The sequence below is a fragment of the Rhamphochromis sp. 'chilingali' genome (genome assembly GCF_963969265.1).
Source record: "Rhamphochromis sp. 'chilingali' genome assembly, chromosome: 7".
Classification (NCBI taxonomy): Eukaryota; Metazoa; Chordata; class Actinopteri; order Cichliformes; family Cichlidae; genus Rhamphochromis; species Rhamphochromis sp. 'chilingali'.
In genome coordinates this window covers 32,600,228-32,621,628 of record NC_137934.1, presented here as the reverse complement: position 1 = coordinate 32,621,628, position 21,401 = coordinate 32,600,228, and the positions used below count along the sequence as shown (strand labels likewise).

General features: G+C 41.6%; 2 protein-coding genes across 3 annotated transcripts; both read left to right on the top strand.

Moving 5' to 3' along the window:
* The first annotated feature begins 812 nt into the window (after positions 1 to 812).
* On the top strand, positions 813 to 4,897 carry lamp3 (lysosomal associated membrane protein 3). The gene is made up of 7 exons (XM_080887325.1): positions 813 to 934; positions 2,403 to 2,519; positions 2,944 to 3,023; positions 3,591 to 3,716; positions 3,898 to 3,970; positions 4,076 to 4,246; positions 4,563 to 4,897. The coding sequence occupies exons 1-7, from the start codon at positions 847 to 849 to the stop codon at positions 4,700 to 4,702; spliced, it is 795 nt and encodes a 264-aa protein (XP_080743451.1). The 5' UTR covers positions 813 to 846; the 3' UTR covers positions 4,703 to 4,897.
* A 530-nt stretch (positions 4,898 to 5,427) lies between these two features.
* Positions 5,428 to 20,850, top strand: mccc1 (methylcrotonyl-CoA carboxylase subunit). 2 transcript variants are annotated; one of them, XM_080888042.1, is made up of 19 exons: positions 5,430 to 5,656; positions 6,144 to 6,187; positions 6,451 to 6,590; positions 6,692 to 6,787; positions 6,916 to 7,037; positions 7,131 to 7,278; positions 7,478 to 7,599; positions 9,966 to 10,077; positions 10,299 to 10,380; positions 10,497 to 10,624; positions 10,699 to 10,882; positions 11,156 to 11,265; positions 11,462 to 11,678; positions 11,760 to 11,846; positions 16,539 to 16,588; positions 16,781 to 16,918; positions 17,349 to 17,456; positions 18,818 to 18,889; positions 18,978 to 20,850. In XM_080888042.1, exons 1-19 carry the CDS (start codon positions 5,601 to 5,603, stop codon positions 19,107 to 19,109), a joined length of 2,148 nt encoding a protein of 715 aa, XP_080744168.1. In that variant the 5' UTR covers positions 5,430 to 5,600; the 3' UTR covers positions 19,110 to 20,850. The 2 variants fall into 2 exon arrangements, with proteins under 2 accessions (XP_080744169.1, XP_080744168.1); XM_080888043.1 differs by lacking the exons at positions 17,349 to 17,456; positions 18,818 to 18,889; positions 18,978 to 20,850 and having other exon boundaries at positions 5,428 to 5,656; positions 16,741 to 16,913.
* The last annotated feature ends 551 nt before the right edge of the window (positions 20,851 to 21,401 follow it).

Genomic DNA, 21,401 nt, shown 5'->3' with positions numbered 1-21,401 from the left:
TGAAGAAACTTTCTGGATGAGAAGTGAAACATCATCTGACTCCCAGGCTAAACTTCGGAATATTCCACAGGACATTTATTTTTCCTGCTTTACCAGAGACATCAAGATGATTTATTTATTTGATCGACTCCCAACTCTTTAAGAATTTGTCTCGACTTATTGAATTGGCTTGAACTAGGACCCAGTATATCCAGATCCTATTGCATCTTTGTGATGCCATGTACATAGACATGCTGGATAATGCTCCAAGACAAAATATATGCAAAAACCTGGTTACATAACTAATGTCTGATGAATTTTTTTTTTTGTCGTTCTGTGTTCTTGTTTAAATAGTCTTTCAACCCCAATCACCTACAGCTGAATCTGTGGGCATGCTCATGTGTTGCCTGACCCTTTTCCTGTAACTGACACTTTAGTGCCAGCCTGTGCCATGTAAATTAATAGCGGGAAACAGAATGATTATGACATTTAAAAGAGTTTCTGCTCTGCTGGTTCATTTTTTCCCTTTAATATGTGACTGGGAATTGTAATCTTTTTCTTTTTCACTAGACCAGTAATATTTTCCCTAAAAACTAGGAATTCATTGAACAGAACACTTTCATAGAATTTAAAACCTGATTTCTCTGAACACTAAATACAAAGGTACTTGCATTTAACAGCTGGAAGGCTTTAAAACTTGTCTTTTTAAAACAAGTTTCAGATGTGTCAATGCTGAGTGAGGCAGCGGTCTCTGCCCCACCCCCTTTGTCACTTCACTTCCTTTGCACCCTTCATTTAGGTGTTAGGTGTTCAACAGTTTCACAATTAGACATCAAGGCACAGCTGCTGCACTTCTGATCCAGTGGCATGGCTATTCTCTTTTGTCTTCTAACTGCGATGCTAAAAGGCCACCGAGGTGGATGGTATCTTTTCTTCCTGGCTGCTGTCATTCCAGGTAAGTCTAATAGCATTCAAGTGGAGTTCAACCATCCACAGACAGGTGACCTTAAACTCACTTGACAGGATTGTTTTTTATTTACATGTCAAAACCAAAGTTCTTCCATTTTCAATTGTTTTACTCTCACTCTTTTTGATACTACTGTTTCCACTTCTGTTTAAATGGTAATATTTCGTTGCAAGAGTGTAGTGTGGTAAACGTCATATATGAGACTGCGCTGGTTTCCTCTCCCACACAGTGGTCTTTAGCTGTCCCAAAGATGTCGCGCTTGTCACTCTGTGGTTTTAGCAAAAAAGAGTGGTATGACCTGAGCAGAAGTACTTCTCATGCTGCATGCACTATTATCTGAGTCATAAAATTCTGCACCTTCTGAAATGCTGTTTTTGTTGACTCATTTAAAATTACTTGACTTTTAATTTTTTTTACTGTTGACCACACTCATTAAGACAGCCTTTTCCCCCCACTTACCTGCATAACACTTCAGAAATTAATGAAGAGCAAAAATGCTAAATAATAATATTAAGAATGTTTGGGAGCCAAAGCAACTTGGCTGTAAAGTGACAAACCACAGAGCTGCTGAGCGCTAAGGCATGCAGTGTGTAAAAGGCTCTGCTGACTCAAGAATTAGAGCTTCAAACCTCCCCTGGCTGTAACATTAAAAAAACCCATCAGCTGATGGGTTTTTTGTCCATGTAAGACCTACATGGACAGGCTCCTGCATCTGTCACTCCTGCATCTGCCACAGACCTTGTCGGCCTCTCCGATCATTTATTTTAAATACACGGGTGGCCACACTTTTGCAGTTGTAGCTACTAAACTTTGGAACAGCCATTGTCGGCTAGTCAGTTTTAAATGGCAGCTGAAAACTTATTTTTACAAGTTAGCTTTTCCTTATTATGTGTTCACACCTTTCTATAGAAGTATATGTGCACAGTACAAATGAATGGATGACTGTATGTTTGAAAGCATGTTTGTGTGTATAGTGTATGTTGACTTCTTTAATGTAAGTTTTATCCGAACAGTAAAGCACTTTGCAGCTGTGCTTTTAAAATGAGCCATACTGCTCCACTTATTATCATGACTAACAGTATTCCAACTCATCCAACTTGTGCTCCTATACTGGTTCAGACTGTTCCAAATAACTGGAGTGCTCAATCGTTTCTGGTTCTCTGGGTTAATAAAGAAGTAGCTGTGTTGGACTGGAGTTAATGGGTGAAGGGCATTCAAGATAGTGGACCTACTGCACTCCCCCCTTAATGCATTTGACCAGTTTCTTTCTTTCTTTTTCCCTTTTTCAGGTAAATACTTACTGAAAGAGGGTTCTGTGTTGTATTTTGCGAAGACTTCCACTGGTTATTTATTCATTTCTAAATGATATACAACTTTATGCAAGGGATAAGAAAAAAAAAAGAAAGAAACTGGGTATGACCAGACAATGAAAATAACAGGTGTGATCTTCTACCAGGTGTCCACTTTCAGAGCACTAATGGCTCCATCCAGCCTGCTTTGGAGTCTGAGCTTCACTCCAAGGGTCAGATCTACCGGCCGGTCCTGCAGCCATCTGAGGCCACTCCTCAAACGGGTACACCTGTTTTATTCCATGTATATGCATGGTCCAAATCCCCTGTTCATTTACAGCAGACAAAGAGATGCTGGTGTAATGGGACACGAGGTAGAGGGACGTAAGGAAGATAAAATAACCTTTAAACCTGACACAAATGATCGTCTGTCATGCTGATTAATTTCATATTTTGAAGGCTAAGAATTGCAAGCAATATTGATTCATAGTTCACTGTGCATACGTGAAGAATTTGGGGAAACATGAGTGTGCAAAACAGATGGCCTACAGTTCATTTGTTGACTACTATTCAGAGAAGGATGCAGATGTGATGGCTTTAAAGGTGACTAACTGAAATATTTGAAAGTGGCATGCATTATAATTTTGCATGCTTGAGTTCAAAACTATGTTGTTGTTTTTTGTTTTTTTTTTTAATATATGGGTGCAGGAAACTATGTGAAGAAAGATGGAGGGAAACCCTGCATCAGAATTACCATGGGAGCAGAGTTCTTGGTCACTGAAAACAAGGTCAGCGGCTGGTGTGTGTGTGTGTGTGTGTGTGTGTGTGTGTGTGTGTGTGTGGTCAATGGCATGCTGCTTTTTGTGTATTAGTATGAATTTTATTTTGTTGCTTTTCAGCAGTTTTTGCAAAAAGTGTGTGTTTGTATCAGCATGTCTTTGTGAGGTGTCACAAGCTGGTTTCTCACTGCAAAAATTTCCAACTGCCGTCAGCTTATTTATTTTTTTTTCAGTTACAGTTGGATCGTTTCACATGGGAGTCAATCGGTTTGAAAGTCGTTTACACCTGACCTCAGTGTAATCATTTTTTTCTTTCTATGCTATAATAATATAGATTAAAATTGAGACACTGGGCGCGACATTGATTGGGCTCCAATATTTAACAGACATCATCTGATTCTAAGTCATTTGTGAGGCGCTCCTATTTTTCACTGACTGATCCAGATGTGACCCAGCACAGAAGGAAAGATTTGCTTGTCTTTTTCTTCAATGTAACGCAGAAATCAAACAAAGTGAGAGGAGATGGTGACTTGTAATGCTGATCCTGAGCCTTTACTTTTCTCCTTTTGAAATCAGAAAACCTGGTATTTTGACCTGGACCCATCCAGAGTTAGGGTCAGTGGTTACTGTGGCAAAGAAGAGGCTCTTCTCTCTCTCACACTGCCAGACAATGGTGCCAGCCTGCAGTTCAAATTCAAAAAGGTACAACACTCATTCACTGCTGGGTGAACTCTCCGTGTCATCCTCATGCCTGCTGTGGATACCTTTCTTCACATCATAGTCAGTTTTACTCAGTTTAGGTCTGCCTTATCCACGTTCACATCGAGGCTGTAATGTTCTGTTGTTTATGAATCAGCTCAAATGTTTTTGTTTTTGTCCCCAGGAGAAGACTGTTTTCTACGTCATCGAGATGAATGCACATTTGTCTCCCATGCCTGTCTGCAAAGACTGTTCCAGTAAGAGCCAAAGGAAAAGACGCAGCAAACAGCTGGTGTGTGATTCAGATGCCCAGCATAAACTGAAAATTTAACTACTCTTGTGCTTCATCCTCTTCCCAACAGACAAGACTTACAAAGGTGTGTTGGCCCATGAAAAGCTGTTCAAAACTGCTAACGGTCAAAGCTTCATGTGCAAGTCTGAGAATCTGCTTTTGATGTCGTCTGAGCTGAAGATCAAGCTGGTTCCTGTGCAGATGCAGGCCTTCAACCTGTCTCAAGGACAGTATGGAAAAGGTGACTAGCTTTCACAGAAACAAATGAATGGAAACCAAATATCTCCTGCCCAAAGTTAGGTTTTTAGAGTTGAGGCAGAAAAAATGAACAAATTGGACAACATCTTACAACCCTTCAGGTTTACAGCCTTTTTTGTGGTCCCGTGTTTGAGAATGAGAGCTCTGTTATGATCTGACTGTGTGTAAAGACATCCCATTAGATGTTAAAAGTTTAATATTAGACATTAAATTTCTTATTGAAAAGAATTTTTTTTAAAAAAAGGTATTTTACTTAAATCCTACACATAATTGCTGCTCTGTTTCTCTCCATGGTTCAGAGGTGGAGTGCTGGGCTGACTATAACAAGAGAATCATTCCCATCATCATCGGGGCAGCCGTCGTGTGTCTCATTCTTATCAGTTTGATGAGCTTCCTTGTGGTCAGAGATCGCCGCAGAGATGGATACGAACGGATTTGAATGGCGAAGAGTTCACTGTGAAACTGGACTGGGGGTGGTGGTGGGGGGTGCTATTGGCTTGTTCATACACTTGCTCTTTCACTTGTTCTTTTCCTAAACCTTCATTTGGCTTGTCACATTCTTCTGTTAACAGCAAAGACGGTTTGTCTGGTATTTACAATTTGAATAAATAAAACTTTTTTTAAATGTTGTCTTTCTTTTTCTTTTTTCTTTTTTTTTCTTTTTTTGTTGTTGTTGCTTTCATTAATGTCTTGTGTAATTTTAATTGATATTTTTTTTCACTGCATGTTCAATATTCGTTTGAAACAAATATTGTTCATAATTTAAGAGTGGAATATTTTTAATCGCACGAGAAAGCTATAAATAATGCCATTAAAAGCAAATGGGTGCGAGAGTACAGACTAACATCGTTATTAAATAGTCTCTATTCATCATACTTTGTAACCTTAAGAAAGGGGGGCAAACTAATACTCATTGCATTATGTTGTATTTTACTGCACAAAAATTAAAAATAATACTTTAAATAATTTAAGGGATGCATAACAAAAATGCATTCAACGTTCTGAATGCAGTAAAATTTGTACTTCGAGTCCCTGTTAACTTTTAATTCTCAAGCTTTTCGACAGAGAAATGCTGCCATCTGCTGACGACTTTTGATAACTGCAGTTTATTCACCGCCTCCTTATCCTTCCCTTCTAATTGGCTGTCGCCCCTACGAGTCCTTGGAGAGGTCAAAAATAATGATAACGAAATTTACCGGAGAGTCGCTGTGGTTTTGAGATATACAGTTTAGTCGATCACATTTCTCTTGTTGGCTTATCCAGTCCAGCACCGAGACCTTTTTTTTTCAGGTGCTCATTCAGCTAGCTAGCACAGCTAGCCTCAGCAGCTGGTGGCTATGGCTGCAGTTATTTTAAGTTTCCCAACTCTGCAGGGCCTGCGGATATTCACGCAGTGAGTACCTAAGAGCACTGAAGGGCTGTTTTGTCTTATAGAGGGTTCGACAATTAGCGCACTCATTTTTAACGATAGCTTACAGGTGTCAATTTGGGAGGCTATCTAATGTTATTCTCCGAGCTAAGCACACGGCGCTAGCATTAAGCCTGTGGACACGACTTCTGACCTGCAGAAAATGTTATTTGCATTCAACACCGAGACTCTGTCCTGATATATATGAGAATGGACCAAGGTTAAATGGCTAGCAAATTGTCTGCTAGCGTTGCTAATGGTGCTAGCACAACATAGCACAACATATTTGTGGGAGCAACCTCGCATGCTGTCTAACTAGCTCAAATTAGCTTGGAGTTTGTTTCTGACTGCAATGTGTTTCTTGAATGCGTATTGTGATGAACTGCCTGTGCCACTGCTGTGTTGCTCTAGCAGCAGCTCAGCCTATGTAGTATCAAGTGGTGCTGAAGTTGTTATTTCTGTCTCTCCACAGGAAGCTGTCATGGAGCACGAGAGGCGTGAGGCTTGTTTCAGGAGGTGAGGAAGCATAAATATACATGCAAAACTTCCAAATGATTGAGTAACCACTAAGAGTGATGCAAAAAGTCCAAAAATCACATGCACTACACAGAAAAGCAACATGCAGCCATTTCAGGAGCTGATGGTGTTCAGCATGTTTGTTTGATTAATCTCTGAACTGATCTTGTTCCAATTTTACAAATACTGACTTGCACACACTGTACGTCCAAGTCCTTCACCTTGCTGAGGTTGTTTGGAGCAGTGATGTTTGTCTTTTCCAGGGGTGAGAAGGATAGAAAAGGTGCTGATTGCCAATCGAGGAGAGATTGCATGCCGTGTGATGCGTTCAGCCAAGAAGATGGGTGTACGCTCAGTGGCGGTGTACAGTGATGCAGACACACACTCCATGCATGTAGCTATGGTGAGACACTGGATTTATAATTTCCTGAAGCTGCCTTTAATTGATAAAATATGACATTGTTTTTGTTTTTTAAACCTGTATTTGCTTTGTTATTATTCAAGGCAGATGAAGCCTACCATATTGGCCCTGCACCCTCCCAGCAGAGTTACCTCTCTATGGACAAAGTTTTGGAAGTGGCCAAAAAATCTGGATCACACGTAAGGAATTCTTTTCATTATAGTATTTAGCCTTCTTTAATCACTTATGTCTGATTTCTGTGTTGTAACCGTTTTTTGTGTTTCCTTTTTAAATCTACTTATTTGCTGCTGACATTTTGTATCTGCAGGCGGTCCATCCTGGCTATGGTTTTTTGTCAGAAAACACAGAGTTTGCTGAGGCATGTAAACAGGAAGGAATCATCTTTATTGGGCCTCCCTCATCTGCCATCAGAGATATGGGCATTAAAAGGTTTGGTCTCTTTGCTGTAACCCAAATTTATAGGAAAGATAAATAATAACCATGTGTTTCAACTCATGTGTTTTATTTTACTTTGTTTTTCAGCACATCCAAGCATATCATGTCAGCTGCTGGCGTGCCAATTATAGGTGGCTACCATGGAGAGGACCAATCTAATGAGAAGTTGCAGGCAGAGGCTGTCCAGATTGGATACCCTGTGATGATCAAAGCAGTTCGTGGAGGAGGGGGGAAGGTGAGAGGATGCATCAAGTCAAGCTTTTGTCCAATCCTGGCAGATTAGCTGATCTCAGTGCCAGCCTTTATCAGCTGATACACGTCAACACCGTGACAGATTGACATTAAGTTGGGCCCAGAACAGAGTTATGCTTTGAGTTAGTCAGTGGTCTTTAAACTCTTGCCACCCTAACTCATCTGTCTTTAAAATTTTGCAGGGCATGCGTATTGCACGCTCAGACTCTGACTTCTTGGAGCAGTTGGAGTCAGCACGGAGGGAAGCCAGAAAATCCTTCAATGATGATGTCATGCTGATCGAGAAGTTCGTGGAGGACCCCAGGTAACACATTTAACTGTTAACTAGGCAGTTTTCAGCACCACCGTGTGACCAAAATGTTGTCTTGTTTTTGTGATGGAGAGGTAGGGCTGTGACTAAAGATGATTTTGGTAGTCGACTAATTTGCCAGTTCTTCTTCGATTAGTCAACAACAGTTTTAATAACTGTGAACTCCACTTCCTGTGGGCTAACCTCCTGTTCTAGGCTCCGCCTGCTCAAGTCTACCCACCTGTAAATATCACTCTGTTGTCTCGTCCTACCACAGCAAATTAGAATAATGACCCAGGAAACATGAATTTGAAAATAATCAAATGTGTTTTAAAATAACTCAAAAGGACCATCAGAATAAAAATGAAATAAGTGAAAATATTTGGGAATGCAAATTAAATTGCTAGTAGTATTTAACAAATATGCCTTCTGTCCATAAGTTCGAATAAAGCTTCAAATTAAATCACAATAATTTTTTTACTCAGTCTGAAATCAGAAGTTTTCAGAGTTTAGAGATGATTCAGTTTATGAATTTATGATTGCACATGCTCTCATGTTTGATATGTTGTTCCCAGCTGCAGATGATAACCAGGCTGACATGACTGTACATGAACCTCTTCACAGGACAAACTCATCTATGCGCATGTGCTTAATACTAGTAAAACAGAATTAGAAAAGACAGTTACTAATCAAAAATGTGGTTGTATGTCATAGTTTCTTGGTTGATGCACGGTTCAACTGTTTATAGACATAATTAATTGATATTGACCCACAGATTAACTACCTAACGTTAGGTGGAAGAGGGGGAAAAAAAGTAGCAGACAGTGAGTTTCCGACAGATAAGCTATTATAGAATAGAAATATCCTTTTTTGTCCCTCACTGGGGATATTCACGATAACATAAAGGTTACTGGACAATCATTAACATAAACAAGGTATCAACAAGATGCACTAGTGTAACTCCCCAAACTGACCCATTCAGAGTTGACGTCATAGCTCCAGGGTGCCATCGCTTTAAATGCTGGTGCTCTGCAGTAGTGCTGTCGTGCTCAGCTGCGCAGTCTGCATTCAACTTTGTTTTCTGTGAAATGCTTTCACATTCTTTTAAACTGTGAAAGCATTTAAAAAAAAAACGTTTTCTTCCGTCCTCCTGTTTTGTCTTCCTGCTATGTTCTTCTTCATTAGTATCAAGTGCCGTCGGCAGAGGCTATGTACTGTTCTCATAGATTTCTGTAGTGTATTGCATAGGGATGGGTTTTGATAAGATTTTCACGATTCAGATTCCATTTTCGATTCTGTTTAACAATTCGATTCTTTATTGATTCTTTTTAAAAAGGAGAACACTAAGGTCGATCAGCTTAGAACTTTGTTTTATATCTTCTCTTTGAACAAGATAGAAATTTACGAGTAACATGGCCTTACAAACCCAGCAGTGAGATCTTAAGAGATCTACAGCCTACGGCTCTTCAATGGGGTGTCACAGGGTCCCCGGGGAAAAAAATTGTAAATGTAAAATAAATATTCTTCTGTAGCAATAACAAAGTATAACATCAATTATTCTGTAGCAATTACACAAGAATATCCAGTAATGTCTCTGCCTACAATTAAACACATTCACTTACCGTAAATCGGGGGCATCTGCTGTGGCAAATGGGTGCAAGGCTTTTACTACAAACTTAGTCACTGCACGGTGACATTCGTCTATCCTGGCCTGAAAGGATACGCTACCGGTAGACTGCAGCGAGAACTGCCAGCATCTGAGCCAGACTGTCTGTCTCATCATGGTCGCCTAAATGCACAGTAATGGGAGGTTTTGTAATAAGGCAGCTCGCGCTAACATAATATGCACTGTTAGTTGATTATTTACCTGCCGCATTAACGGGAGAGGACGTGCAAACGTTACCGCTGCTGCTGGGTTGAGATTCACAAGTCCGGATCGGAATTAAAAACACGACATTCATTTAAGGTTATCGTGTGTTTTGTGAGCAAATGCTTTTGCATATTCGTAGTGTTTCCTCCCTTAATGAAATATCTACTTTGCAAGTATTGCAAGTTGCCCTGTTGTCATCGGTTCTCGTAAAGTATGACCAAACTTTTGAGCGTTTGAGCCGCCATGTTTCCTGCCAGGTGAATGACGCTCCGCAACGTGGTGACGTGATTCGGGGCGACTGGAATCGATAAGGGAATCGTTTGCAAAAATGGCAAACAATTCCAAGGAATTGAAACAGTGAGAATCGGTTCTCAACAAGAACAGATTTCGATAACCATCCCTAGTATTGCAGTTTTAAAAACAAATTTACGTGGTTATAGAATATGATGTGTCAACAGTAAAATTCCATGTTGACAAGTTTTTATAGTTCTCATATTCCTGTGTCCTGAAGACATGTGGAGGTCCAGGTGTTTGGGGACATGCATGGCAATGCCGTCTATCTGTTTGAGAGGGACTGCAGCGTTCAAAGGAGACATCAGAAGATCATAGAGGAAGCACCAGGGGTAAGTGAGTGATAAAGTTTGAACAAAGTTAAGGAGAAAGAATACATTTGGATCAACACATCTAACTGAAATGATCTTGGCCTGAGGTTAACCTCGTGATAGGTCCATCGGCTATTTCTGGAAAAATAATTCTTCTTGTTTTTCCATTTAGTGAAGTAAATAATAGCTTGTTTCCCACTTAAATGAACATGTTTCTGTGTTTTGTGGCATTTTTTTTTCAGCCTGGTATAAGCCCTGAAGTGAGGAGAAAACTCGGAGAAGCAGCGGTTAGAGCAGCCAAGGCTGTCAACTATGTTGGAGCAGGTAAAACACTCCCTCTCCTGCATTCATCGCACCAGAGTGATCCAGACTCACAGTAAAACAGCTTTTGCACAAGCAGGGAGAAAAAGGGCCATCATTCTGTTTGTCTCTCTGTGCAGGTACGGTGGAGTTCATTATGGATGCCCAGCACAACTTTTATTTCATGGAGATGAACACCAGGTTGCAGGTGGAGCATCCTGTCTCTGAGATGATCACTGGAACTGACCTGGTGGAGTGGCAGCTCAGGGTGAGGAAGGAGGGAGGAAGGGGAGAGCAGAATGTTTTTGAGGTGACAAAATGATTTGTGAAATTCTTTTCCAGGTGGCAGCAGGGGAGCGCTTGCCTCTCCTTCAGGAAGACATAATGCTAAGGGGACACTCATTTGAGGCTCGTATCTATGCTGAAGACCCAAATAATGACTTCCTTCCTGGGGCGGGGCCTCTGCTGCATCTCTCCACTCCCCCACCAGACCAACATACACGTATAGAGACTGGCGTCAGAGAAGGTAGGAGTCAACTATATATACAAATAGGGTAAAGAATAAATTTATTTTTCTTTTTTAGGGTATTAGTTTCTATGCTAAGGGTAGATGTTGTCCTAACGATGGTGGATTGCTCAGTTCTCTCAAGTGTGGTGCCAAAGCTTTAGCTCTGTCCTGGAGCTCCTCACTGCTGAGCCCCACATATTACTGGCCCACAGCATCAGAAATGGGAATCTGTTGCAGTAAGGCACTAATAAAGTTAAATGGTGGGAGCTTTTTATCTGTGTTTGGTTTCAGGGGACGAGGTCTCGGCACATTATGACCCAATGATTGCCAAGTTGGTGGTGTGGGGAGAGGACCGATCTGCTGCCTTAAAAAAGCTGCGGTATTGTTTACGACAGTACAATGTAAGATACAAATGCACACTCTTAAATGATGCTTTGCATGTCGTGCTGCTGATTTTTTTTATTTTTTTTTTATTTTTAATGAGCACAGGATTTAAATTTTTTTTCATATAGCCACTGTATGTGCGAGCTTCAAAAATTGGTGCCGAACACTTGAAAATGATGTTTTTGCGTCCTGTCTGTTCTTCTGTGCCCTCAGATAGTAGGACTAAACACCAACATAGATTTCCTGCTGAATCTTTCGGGCCACCCAGAGTTCGAGGCTGGAAATGTGAGCACCAGCTTCATCCCCCAGCACTACGCTGAGCTCTTCCCCACTCCGAAAGCACCTTCTGGGGCAACAATCTGTCAGGCAGCCCTCGGCCTGATACTACAGGAGAGGAACCACACACTGGGATTCACCCAGAGCTCCACTGGTGAGGAGACAGAGATGATATTGTTTGGATCAGGACAAATTACAGCTGAAAATCTAAGTCCTGTGCATCTGTGTTTTCCAGATCCTTTCTCCCCATTTGGCTCTAGCTGTGGTTGGAGAAACAACATCCTGTTTAACAGAAATGTGACACTACAGGTGGGAGATAAAAGTAAGTGACAGCCATACTGTGACTCTGTTGCCAGATATTAAATCGCAATGACTGGCAGGTTAATACAAATGTCTGATAGGGTCAGATCATGAATTTCTGAGATTTTATAAGGAAAAGGTCAACCTTACCGTGTGTGTCGGTTCTGCAGAAATTCTTTTCTAAACATTATTTAACATCGTAAGTCAGGAGAAGGTTGTGATTTTACTTTTTATTCAGTGTGAAACTAGTGACAGTAATCTGTGATAGCCCACCTAATGGATTCCTTCAAAGGTCTCACTACATTTATTATGAGTCTAGACTGATAGCTAGCCCCCAGCAGTCTGAGCCTGTAGCAGCATAACTAAGGCAAGCCTTCAGGGTCACCTGATCTAGCCCTAACTGTGCGCTTTATTAAAAAAACGAATGGATTGAGTCTAATTTTAAAAATAAAGGGTGTCTTCCACAGACTGGGTCCACAGGACAGGTGCCTGCTTCCCTTTGTACTTTTAGAAACTCTAGGAACCGCAAGTAAGCTTGCAGTCTGAGAGCAAAGTGCTCTGTTTGGACACTATGGTACTTGGACTTAGGCTGTTAAGATATGGTGGGGCCTGATTATTGACATGATTTTAAATGTAATTGTGGATTTTTCTTGGAGCCAATGAAGAAAAGGTAATATGGGGGAAACCCGATCTCTTTCTAATCCCCGTTTGTACTCTTACCTGTTATGTTCTTTTAGAAGAAGCCATCCAGAGTAAAATTCTGGTTGGATATCATGTTTTTAAAATATTTGGGGCCAAATACAGTATCCTCAATTTTATCTGAATTTAGAAGAAAATACAGGTGAGCCAGGGTTTTATGTCTTTAACATACGCTTGTAATTTAATTATTCTTTTAATAAGGTTTCACAGATAAAGCTGGGTATCATCTGTGTAGCAATGCAAATGTGTGCAGTGTTTTCTCACTGACTTCTGTGTGTCAGGAGGAGTCCTTGTGTACATGACGTGAAGCACACTTAGGTCCATATACTCACTGACAAGTTTAGGGTTTTTTTTTTTCCCCCCCCTTTTACTGAAACATATTCTAATTATAGTTATACAGTAGACATGGACATAATATGTAGACTCTCCGTTTTCATTTGGGGGTATCCACATTCAAACTGGATGAAGTGTTTAGGAGTTTCAGCTCCTTAATATGTGCAAGCCTCTTTTTAAAGTAATTGAACAGTGGGGTCACAAGGCTATTTCATGGGCAGGTGTGGGCAATTCCTTCCTTATGTCAACATCAATTAAGCTGCAATGAAAGCTGCTGCAGTAAAGACTTGACAGAGTATTAAAAAGGAGGAAACCAAGCATCTGGTGAAGTCCATGAGTTCAGGACTTATTTTCAGTTATTTAATTTGTTCAGTTACTTTTGAGCCCCTTAAAAGAAAGAAATTATGTTTAAAAATTGCTTTAGTTCCTCAGATTTTTTTTATGCAATCTTTTTGTTTAACCCATTGAATTATTGGTAATTAGTTGCGATGTACAGAACCAAAATTAGTAAACGTTATCTCTGTCCAAATATTTATGAACCTAACTGTAGTTACTGTAGATGCAATTCAAAGCAGTGCAGCATGTTTCCTTTAACACTAACAGCATAGTCTAGACTAGTCTAGTAAAATGTTGTCATCAGAGGTGTCAAGTGCTGCACTGAGGTGTTTCTGCTGTCAGAGGCCACAGGAAGAAGCTGCTTCTGTGCTGTGATGAGCTCTGAAACCTGACTGAAACTCGCGCCTCTGCAGATGGTCTGTTAGCTGCTTGACAACTACTCTTTCAAGGATTTTTGAGATAAAGGGAAGGTTGGACATTGGCCTGTAATTAGCTAACACAGCTGGATCACGTGATGACTTTTTAAGTAATGGTTTAACTACTACCAGCCTAAAGGCCTGTGGTACATAAAAGGTGAATGTAAATTAGTCACATTTAATTAATGGTGAAATTTCTTTGAGTCTTGTAGGAGTGGGGTCTGAAAGTCAAGGAGTAGTTATTAAAAGTCAACTCGGAAAGATCGACAACAGTTATTAATTAGTTCTTGGCTCAACAGAGATCTGGATTTTATATTTGCAGAAATGCATATATGTGCTCCACATGTGGGCATGGATACACACTGGTTCAGACTGGGGGCATGTAAGCATGAACATCTTTGTCCGGTTTCCCTTATTTAACAGAACTTTTAAGCTTTTCAATTATTTATGATCATTAGATTAAACAAAGATCTGTGTTTAAATGTGTGTGCAAGTAAATGGAAATCTAATCAACAAAACTGATATAAAAAGAGTGATTTTTATTAGTGATGCTAGTGGCTTTCTTTTTGCTTCTGATTCGTCTTTATGCAGTTGATACAGATACACGTGTATAAGCATGTGCGTGTGGTGACTTCAGGCTATGGGTTTTAGTCACTGGACTGTTTTTGGAGGTTTTAAATCTAAAGAACGACAGGAATGAATGAAATTGTAGAAATGTGTTAATTTGTAGTCGAGGACAGTTGGGACTGACTCATAATCCGATTTAATGATTGTGTAAAAAAATTAAATTAAAGCCTGTCTGGTCTGTGACACATTACTAAGGAACTTGTATTCATTATTCAGTGTTTCTATTAAAAAGTGTCACCGAAAAGCTAAAAATAAAGCAGACAGCAGCAGCTGAGGGACGTACAGTGGGGCAAAAAAGTATTTAGTCAGCCACCGATTGTGCAAGTTCCCCCACTTAAAATGATGACAGAGGTCAGTAATTTGCACCAGAGGTACACTTCAACTGTGAGAGACAGAATGTGAAAAAAAAATCCATGAATCCACATGGTAGGATTTGTAAAGAATTTATTCGTAAATCAGGGTGGAAAATAAGTATTTGGTCAATAACAAAAATACAACTCAATACTTTGTAACATAACCTTTGTTGGCAATAACAGAGGTCAAACGTTTACTATAGGTCTTTACCAGGTTTGCACACACAGTAGCTGGTATTTTGGCCCATTCCTCCATGCAGATCTTCTCGAGAGCAGTGATGTTTTGGGGCTGTCGCCGAGCAACACGGACTTTCAACTCCCGCCACAGATTTTCTATGGGGTTGAGGTCTGGAGACTGGCTAGGCCACTCCAGGACTTTCAAATGCTTCTTACGGAGCCACTCCTTTGTTGCCCGGGCGGTGTGTTTTGGATCATTGTCATGTTGGAAGACCCAGCCTCGTTTCATCTTCAAAGTTCTCACTGATGGAAGGAGGTTTTGGCTCAAAATCTCACGATACATGGCCCCATTCATTCTGTCCTTAACACGGATCAGTCGTCCTGTCCCCTTGGCAGAAAAACAGCCCCATAGCATGATGTTTCCACCCCCATGCTTCACAGTAGGTATGGTGTTCTTGGGATGCAACTCAGTATTCGTCTTCCTCCAAACACGACGAGTTGAGTTTATACCAAAAAGTTCTACTTTGGTTTCATCTGACCACATGACATTCTCCCAATCCTCTGCTGTATCATCCATGTGCTCTCTGGCAAACTTCAGACGGGCCTGGACATGCACTGGCTTCAGCAGCGGAACACGTCTGGCACTGCGGGATTTGATTCCCTGCCGTTGTAGTGTGTTACTGATGGTGACCTTTGTTACTTTGGTCCCAGCTCTCTGCAGGTCATTCACCAGGTCCCCCCGTGTGGTTCTGGGATCTTTGCTCACCGTTCTCATGATCATTTTGACCCCACGGGATGAGATCTTGCGTGGAGCCCCAGATCGAGGGAGATTATCAGTGGTCTTGTATGTCTTCCATTTTCTGATGATTGCTCCCACAGTTGATTTTTTCACACCAAGCTGCTTGCCTATTGTAGATTCACTCTTCCCAGTCTGGTGCAGGTCTACAATACTTTTCCTGGTGTCCTTCGAAAGCTCTTTGGTCTTGGCCATGGCGGAGTTTGGAGTCTGACTGTTTGAGGCTGTGGACAGGTGTCTTTTATACAGATGATGAGTTCAAACAGGTGCCATTCATACAGGTAACGAGTGGGGGACAGAAAAGCTTCTTACAGAAGACGTTACAGGTCTGTGAGAGCCAGAGATTTTCCTTGTTTGAGGTGACCAAATACTTATGGGCGATCGTGGCTCAAGAGTTGGGAGTTCGCCTTGTAATCGGAAGGTTGCCGGTTCGAGCCCTGGCTTGGACAGTCTCGGTCGTTGTGTCCTTGGGCAAGACACTTCACCCGTTGCCTACTGGTGGTGGTCAGAGGGCCTGGTGGCACCAGTGTCCGGCAGCCTCGCCTCTGTCAGTGCGCCCCAGGGTGGCTGTGGCTACAATGTAGCTTACCATCACCAGTGTGTGAATGTGTGCGTGAATGGGTGGATGACTGGATATGTAAAGCGCTTTGGGGTCTCTAGGGACTAGAAAAGCGCTATATAAATACAGGCCATTTACCATTTATTTTCCACCCTAATTTACGAATAAATTCTTTACAAATCCTACCATGTGAATTCATGGATTTTTTTTTTTCACATTCTGTCTCTCACAGTTGAAGTGTACCTCTGGTGCAAATTACTGACCTCTGTCATCATTTTAGGTGGGGGAACTTGCACAATCAGTGGCTGACTAAATACTTTTTTGCCCCACTGTATTTAACTAAAGACTTTGTGTCAGTCTCTCCCGCCTCTATCTCAAGACTGTTTTTAACACTTTTGTTTTGTTTTTTTCCATCTAGAAGTTGATGTGGTCATCATGTACAACCAGGATGGGAGCTACAGTATGCAGGTGAGCTGAGAAAGTTAACTTTTTTTTTTGCTACAAATACTTAATTCTGTTTTATAATCTGTATATTTTGGGTATTTATTAAAAGTTTTCTTTTTCCAAATTTGTAAATAACAATAGTACAATGTGGGATGTCGGTGCTTAAACAAACCCAGGTTACTTCCCACAAATGCATCACTTCTGCTTTCTTTTTAGATTGGTGACGAGGTGAATCACGTCACAGGGGAGGTGGAGATGGAAGGCGGGGCATCGTTCCTGCACTGTACTGTCAATGGCGTCGAGTCCCGCCCTAAACTTGTGATCCTGGACAACACGGTGCACCTGTTCTCCACTGTATGTATCTGACATGCACAGTATACAGATTTCTATTTTGCATATTCCTCAAAACCACTGAAATCCAAGTTATCATCTATCATGTTGCTTGCAGTGTCTTCTATGCAAAACTCTTTGATGTTTGGTGACTGATGGCCCAAACAAGGCTTAAATGTTTCCCAAACATAGAAAAGTGACTTAAACAGAAGTGGAGGAAAAAGTGGCCTTTTTAACCTTTTTTTTTTTTTTTTTTGCCTATGCACAAGCTCCTTCTGGAGGTTCAAAGATGTTTTCGTCTCACCTTTCGCCGCGCAAACTGTCTCTGTTTCCACTCTGACATCACTCTGACAGTCTGACATCAGGGGGAATTAAAAACCTGTTTCGGTCCTCTCACCTCAGCTGTCAGCGAGCTGTCACTGCACTTTCTGACGTCTTTACCTCTGCGCTGCAGGAGGGAAGCTCTCAGGTGTCTGTTCCCGTGCCAAAGTATCGGGCTGGTGTTGGCGGTTCAGGAGCTCAGGGTGGAGCCGTGGCCCCCATGACTGGAACTATAGAGAAGGTGACTTTTTCTTTTGCGTAAAGGATATTCGTGTTTTTCTAAAGTTTACTTTTAAAGTTCAATTTGAAGTTTTAATAGTTTTTTGTGAGGGTAAAAAGCTGTCCCGTAAAGTTTCTTTACCAGTTAAAATGCAGTCTTAGTCAATTTCAAGCTGAAGAGCTTATGTATATAATTTTAGACGTTACAGTCAGACAATCCACTCTGAATGTGTCAGTGCTGAACCAGTATGACACGAGATGTCCTAATATGTGGAAATGACACACACAGTGCGGATGAAAAATTCCATACAACTCTTATTTTGTTCTTCAGCTTTATTTTGTATCTGGACACATAAAAATACATAAATCCAGTCAGGGTACAAAAGTTTGGCATTTTAGGAAATATGCTGACCCTTTTCTGTTCTTTTTGCTGATTATTAGCTAAAAGATCGATGCCACTGTCATGGCTGTGAGGATAAATGTTGAGCCAGTAAGTGGTTTAGACCTTAGTACTTTCTGGTATTTAAAAAACAGACCCACATCTACTGTACGGGTGCCTTTTAGGCTTATTACTATAATTAGACAGCTGTAAGACATAAAGGTTCAGTCTGTTTATTATTAGCTTTACATGCTTCAGAGGGTGAATATTTCCTAGTCCTGATGGTAAGTGATCCCACCTCTAACCTTTGTTATACAAAGGTTAGAATAGTATCAGTCTGTTTAGCTTAATTTTGATAGGAAAATAATCACATTTCTATTTTGGTATGTTTTTATCTGGGACTCTGCTAGAATATCTTTGCATGATCCATAGTTTGGAGCTCTTATACATCTTTCTGGGCCTTGGTATATCTCTTTAGTTCATCCACTGTTTGAAAAAGTAGCTTTAGCTTCTTTTGATTGGCTGCTGCTTGAACAGCATCAGCATGTAATCATGTACAGCAGAAAATAAGGACAATCATAGTTTGTGCCCCAGTTTTTCTTCAACTCGTAACAAGGTAACAAATAAACTTTGCTTAATGTTGTCAGCTTCTTTTAACACCTGCTGTAAATCAGCAGACAACAAAATGTCTCTGCTTCATGCCTCCAGTTAACTCGCTGCTCAGACAGATGCAAATGCTGCTTAACAACAAGTTAAGCAACTGGTGATGACTGGAGAGTGATAGTAAATCCCTCTGCCTTGTTTATTACATTTATGGGGACATGTCTGGGTGTATCACTGCTTCCCTCAAATCCACTAGCAGCCGGAGGAATGAGACTGTGGAGGAGGCATGAAGGAAGAAGTCATAATACTGTGTGTGTTACTTCTTTTTTATTTCTGAGTGACATTATTGGTTTGGTTTTATTGTATTGAACGAGTGAACGAGTCTCTTTTCCTGTGTCCAGGTGCTGGTGAAGGCCGGAGATAAGGTGACTGTGGGAGACCCACTGATGGTCATGATAGCCATGAAGATGGAGGTGAGGCACTGATGATTCTTGCCTTTTAGCCGGTGTACACACACTGCTGAGTTTCTAATGATGTCACCTCTTGTATTTGCCTCTGCAGCATACGATCCGGGCGCCAAAGTCAGGTGTGATCAAGAAGGTTCTCTTCAGCGAGGGCTCTCAGGCCAACCGCCACGCTCCTCTGGTTGAGCTGGTGGAGGAGGAAGAGCAGGCGGAGGGAGGCAGCCAGTAAATGCATCAAAGCCACAGTTACACTATAAGGTAGAAGAGGGCTAGCACGTGTAAGAGCTGGAGGGAAAGCTACTCAGTGTGAGCCAGTTTTGGCCTCCCGCAGGATTTAAATCATCTGTTCGACAAAGAGTTTGGGTCAGTCTGAGACAGATGTGGCAGCCGCGTGTTTGCTGGATGTCTTCCTGCTAGAACTTCTATCATGTACAGCGGCTCTTTTTACTCAGCAATTCTTGCCTACATGTCAGCATTTCTCAAAGTTTCGGGGGGCATGAAACCACCGCAGTGGGGGTGTGGATGACCATCGGGGAAATACACAGTCTGCAGTGCAGCAAGTGTGATTTACGCAGAGAGAACAAACAAGTGTTTTATTCCACTAGAAGCTGATCTGGATTCGTCTTCATCGGCAGATCCATATTCTCTTTCTGCTGTCAGTGAATAATCTCTCCTTTCAGTTTTGGTCGGCATCAGGCTTGTCGGAGGTGCAGTGATGGTTAAACCTGGTGAAATCCTGTCTTTGTGTTAGACTGAGTCCTGCCTTTAGTTTCTTTACTGTTTGTGTATTTAAACAATTTCTAGATGAGAAATGAAACTTTTTTTCTATCAAGTCTGTCTGAAGGATTCTTGAAGAAAGTAGGGTTACAACAGAATAATCATCAGTAATTCTAAAAAATGTTGATTTTCAAAATGTATCTGATTATTTACCACAAAAATATCTTTGCTGGGGATTTCTATTGATCTTTAATTGTAATTAAGATGAAAACTAATGAATGAGCAAGGAAAAAAGGCAGTTTGAACATTAGACACAGGCTAGGGGGTTGATTGCAACGCCACAGAGACCCGTCTATGTCTACAGCTCTCAGTGGCATTTTGGTCACGTTTAGGAAAGAAACGCCTTACTGTAGCAACAAGAGAGTGGGGAGCTTTTCTCTTGAATTTCTGCTCTCGCATTCTCGCCATCGCAGCAGATTAAACCCTCCTAACTTTGACAAGCTCATGTCAGGGCACATTAACAGCTTTCTCATTAATGGCTTAAACTCCTCTGAGGAGGCTTGTTACAAGCGCCGACTTATACAGTTGCTGCTGAGTCATCAAACACGTGTCGGTTCCCTGAATTGGCACCAAAAGCTACCACTCCTCGAGCCAGATTACTCTTTGATCAGAGGCTCTTTGCTTCAGTCTGGGCTTTTCAGGGAGGGGTGAAAGAGCATCGCTGTACAGGAAAGGTTGCGTCAAGTTGACAACGTGAGCACAAGTTGTTTTTATTAATTAAAATCTGGCCACTCTGTGCTTCCAGACTGACTCCAAACTCTCCATTATTCACACTCACAATACCTCTCTGTCACAGTTAAAACAAAAAACCACAGGTCTCCTTTAACCCTCCACTCTGCTGCTGCAAGCACTCCAGAGTGCATTCTGTGACGAGTCAGTCTCATGTGCAGCATTTCTGCACGCACTTGTCTCTCGGTTCAGAGTAGCTCCTGAAGGATGAAATGTCAGTCACGGAGAGATTTTGGCGGACAGATGGTTTGCATCCGCGTAAATCCAGTGAGGGAGTGATCTGCCACAGACACGGCGGTGAAGTGGATCGCTCTCTTCTCACCAACCGGTGTGCTTTGAGATCTTGTAGACTAAAACTGTCAGTATGAACACATTTCCTGGATTGTTTGTAGGTGTAAAATAATAAACTAGTCAAATTCTGTAATAAATTTTTTTTAAAGTGTAAACTGTCCCGTGTCGTCACTGATGCGCCTGTGTTTTGAGTGTTTGTGGCTGTCGTGTCCTGGCGTCGCCTCCCTCAGAGCTCAGTGTTCCGCGCAGGCTCAGTGTTCCGCGCAGCTGTTCCCATTAGGGGAACAGCTGCGCGCCTGTGCCGAGCCCTAAATGCTGTGTGACGGGATGTGAAAATGCCTGCTTCACCGAGGATCTTAACTTCATCCACGCGACTGTGACTCGGGCTTCACGCTCCGTGAGCATCGCTGCCTCACGCTGGAAACAGCTGAGACTGTCCACGTGCACCTGCTTTTACAGGTGCAGCCACTGCAGCACTTCTCACTCGCTGAAACTGTTTGTTCAACACACTCCGTTAAGCTTGTTAAGCCTGTTAAACACAGAACAGCCGGAAACTTAAAGGCGTGTGTTTGTGCTCACAATAAAGGAAATGGGTTGGTGACTACCTCGTGCCAGTTCCTGTTCATACATTGTTTAAATCATGGTGATCTCACTCAGTGTGGGCCCCTGCATTTTGAAGCTTCAGTGCTGGTGCTTGTTTTTGATGCTAGGATGGTTTGCTACA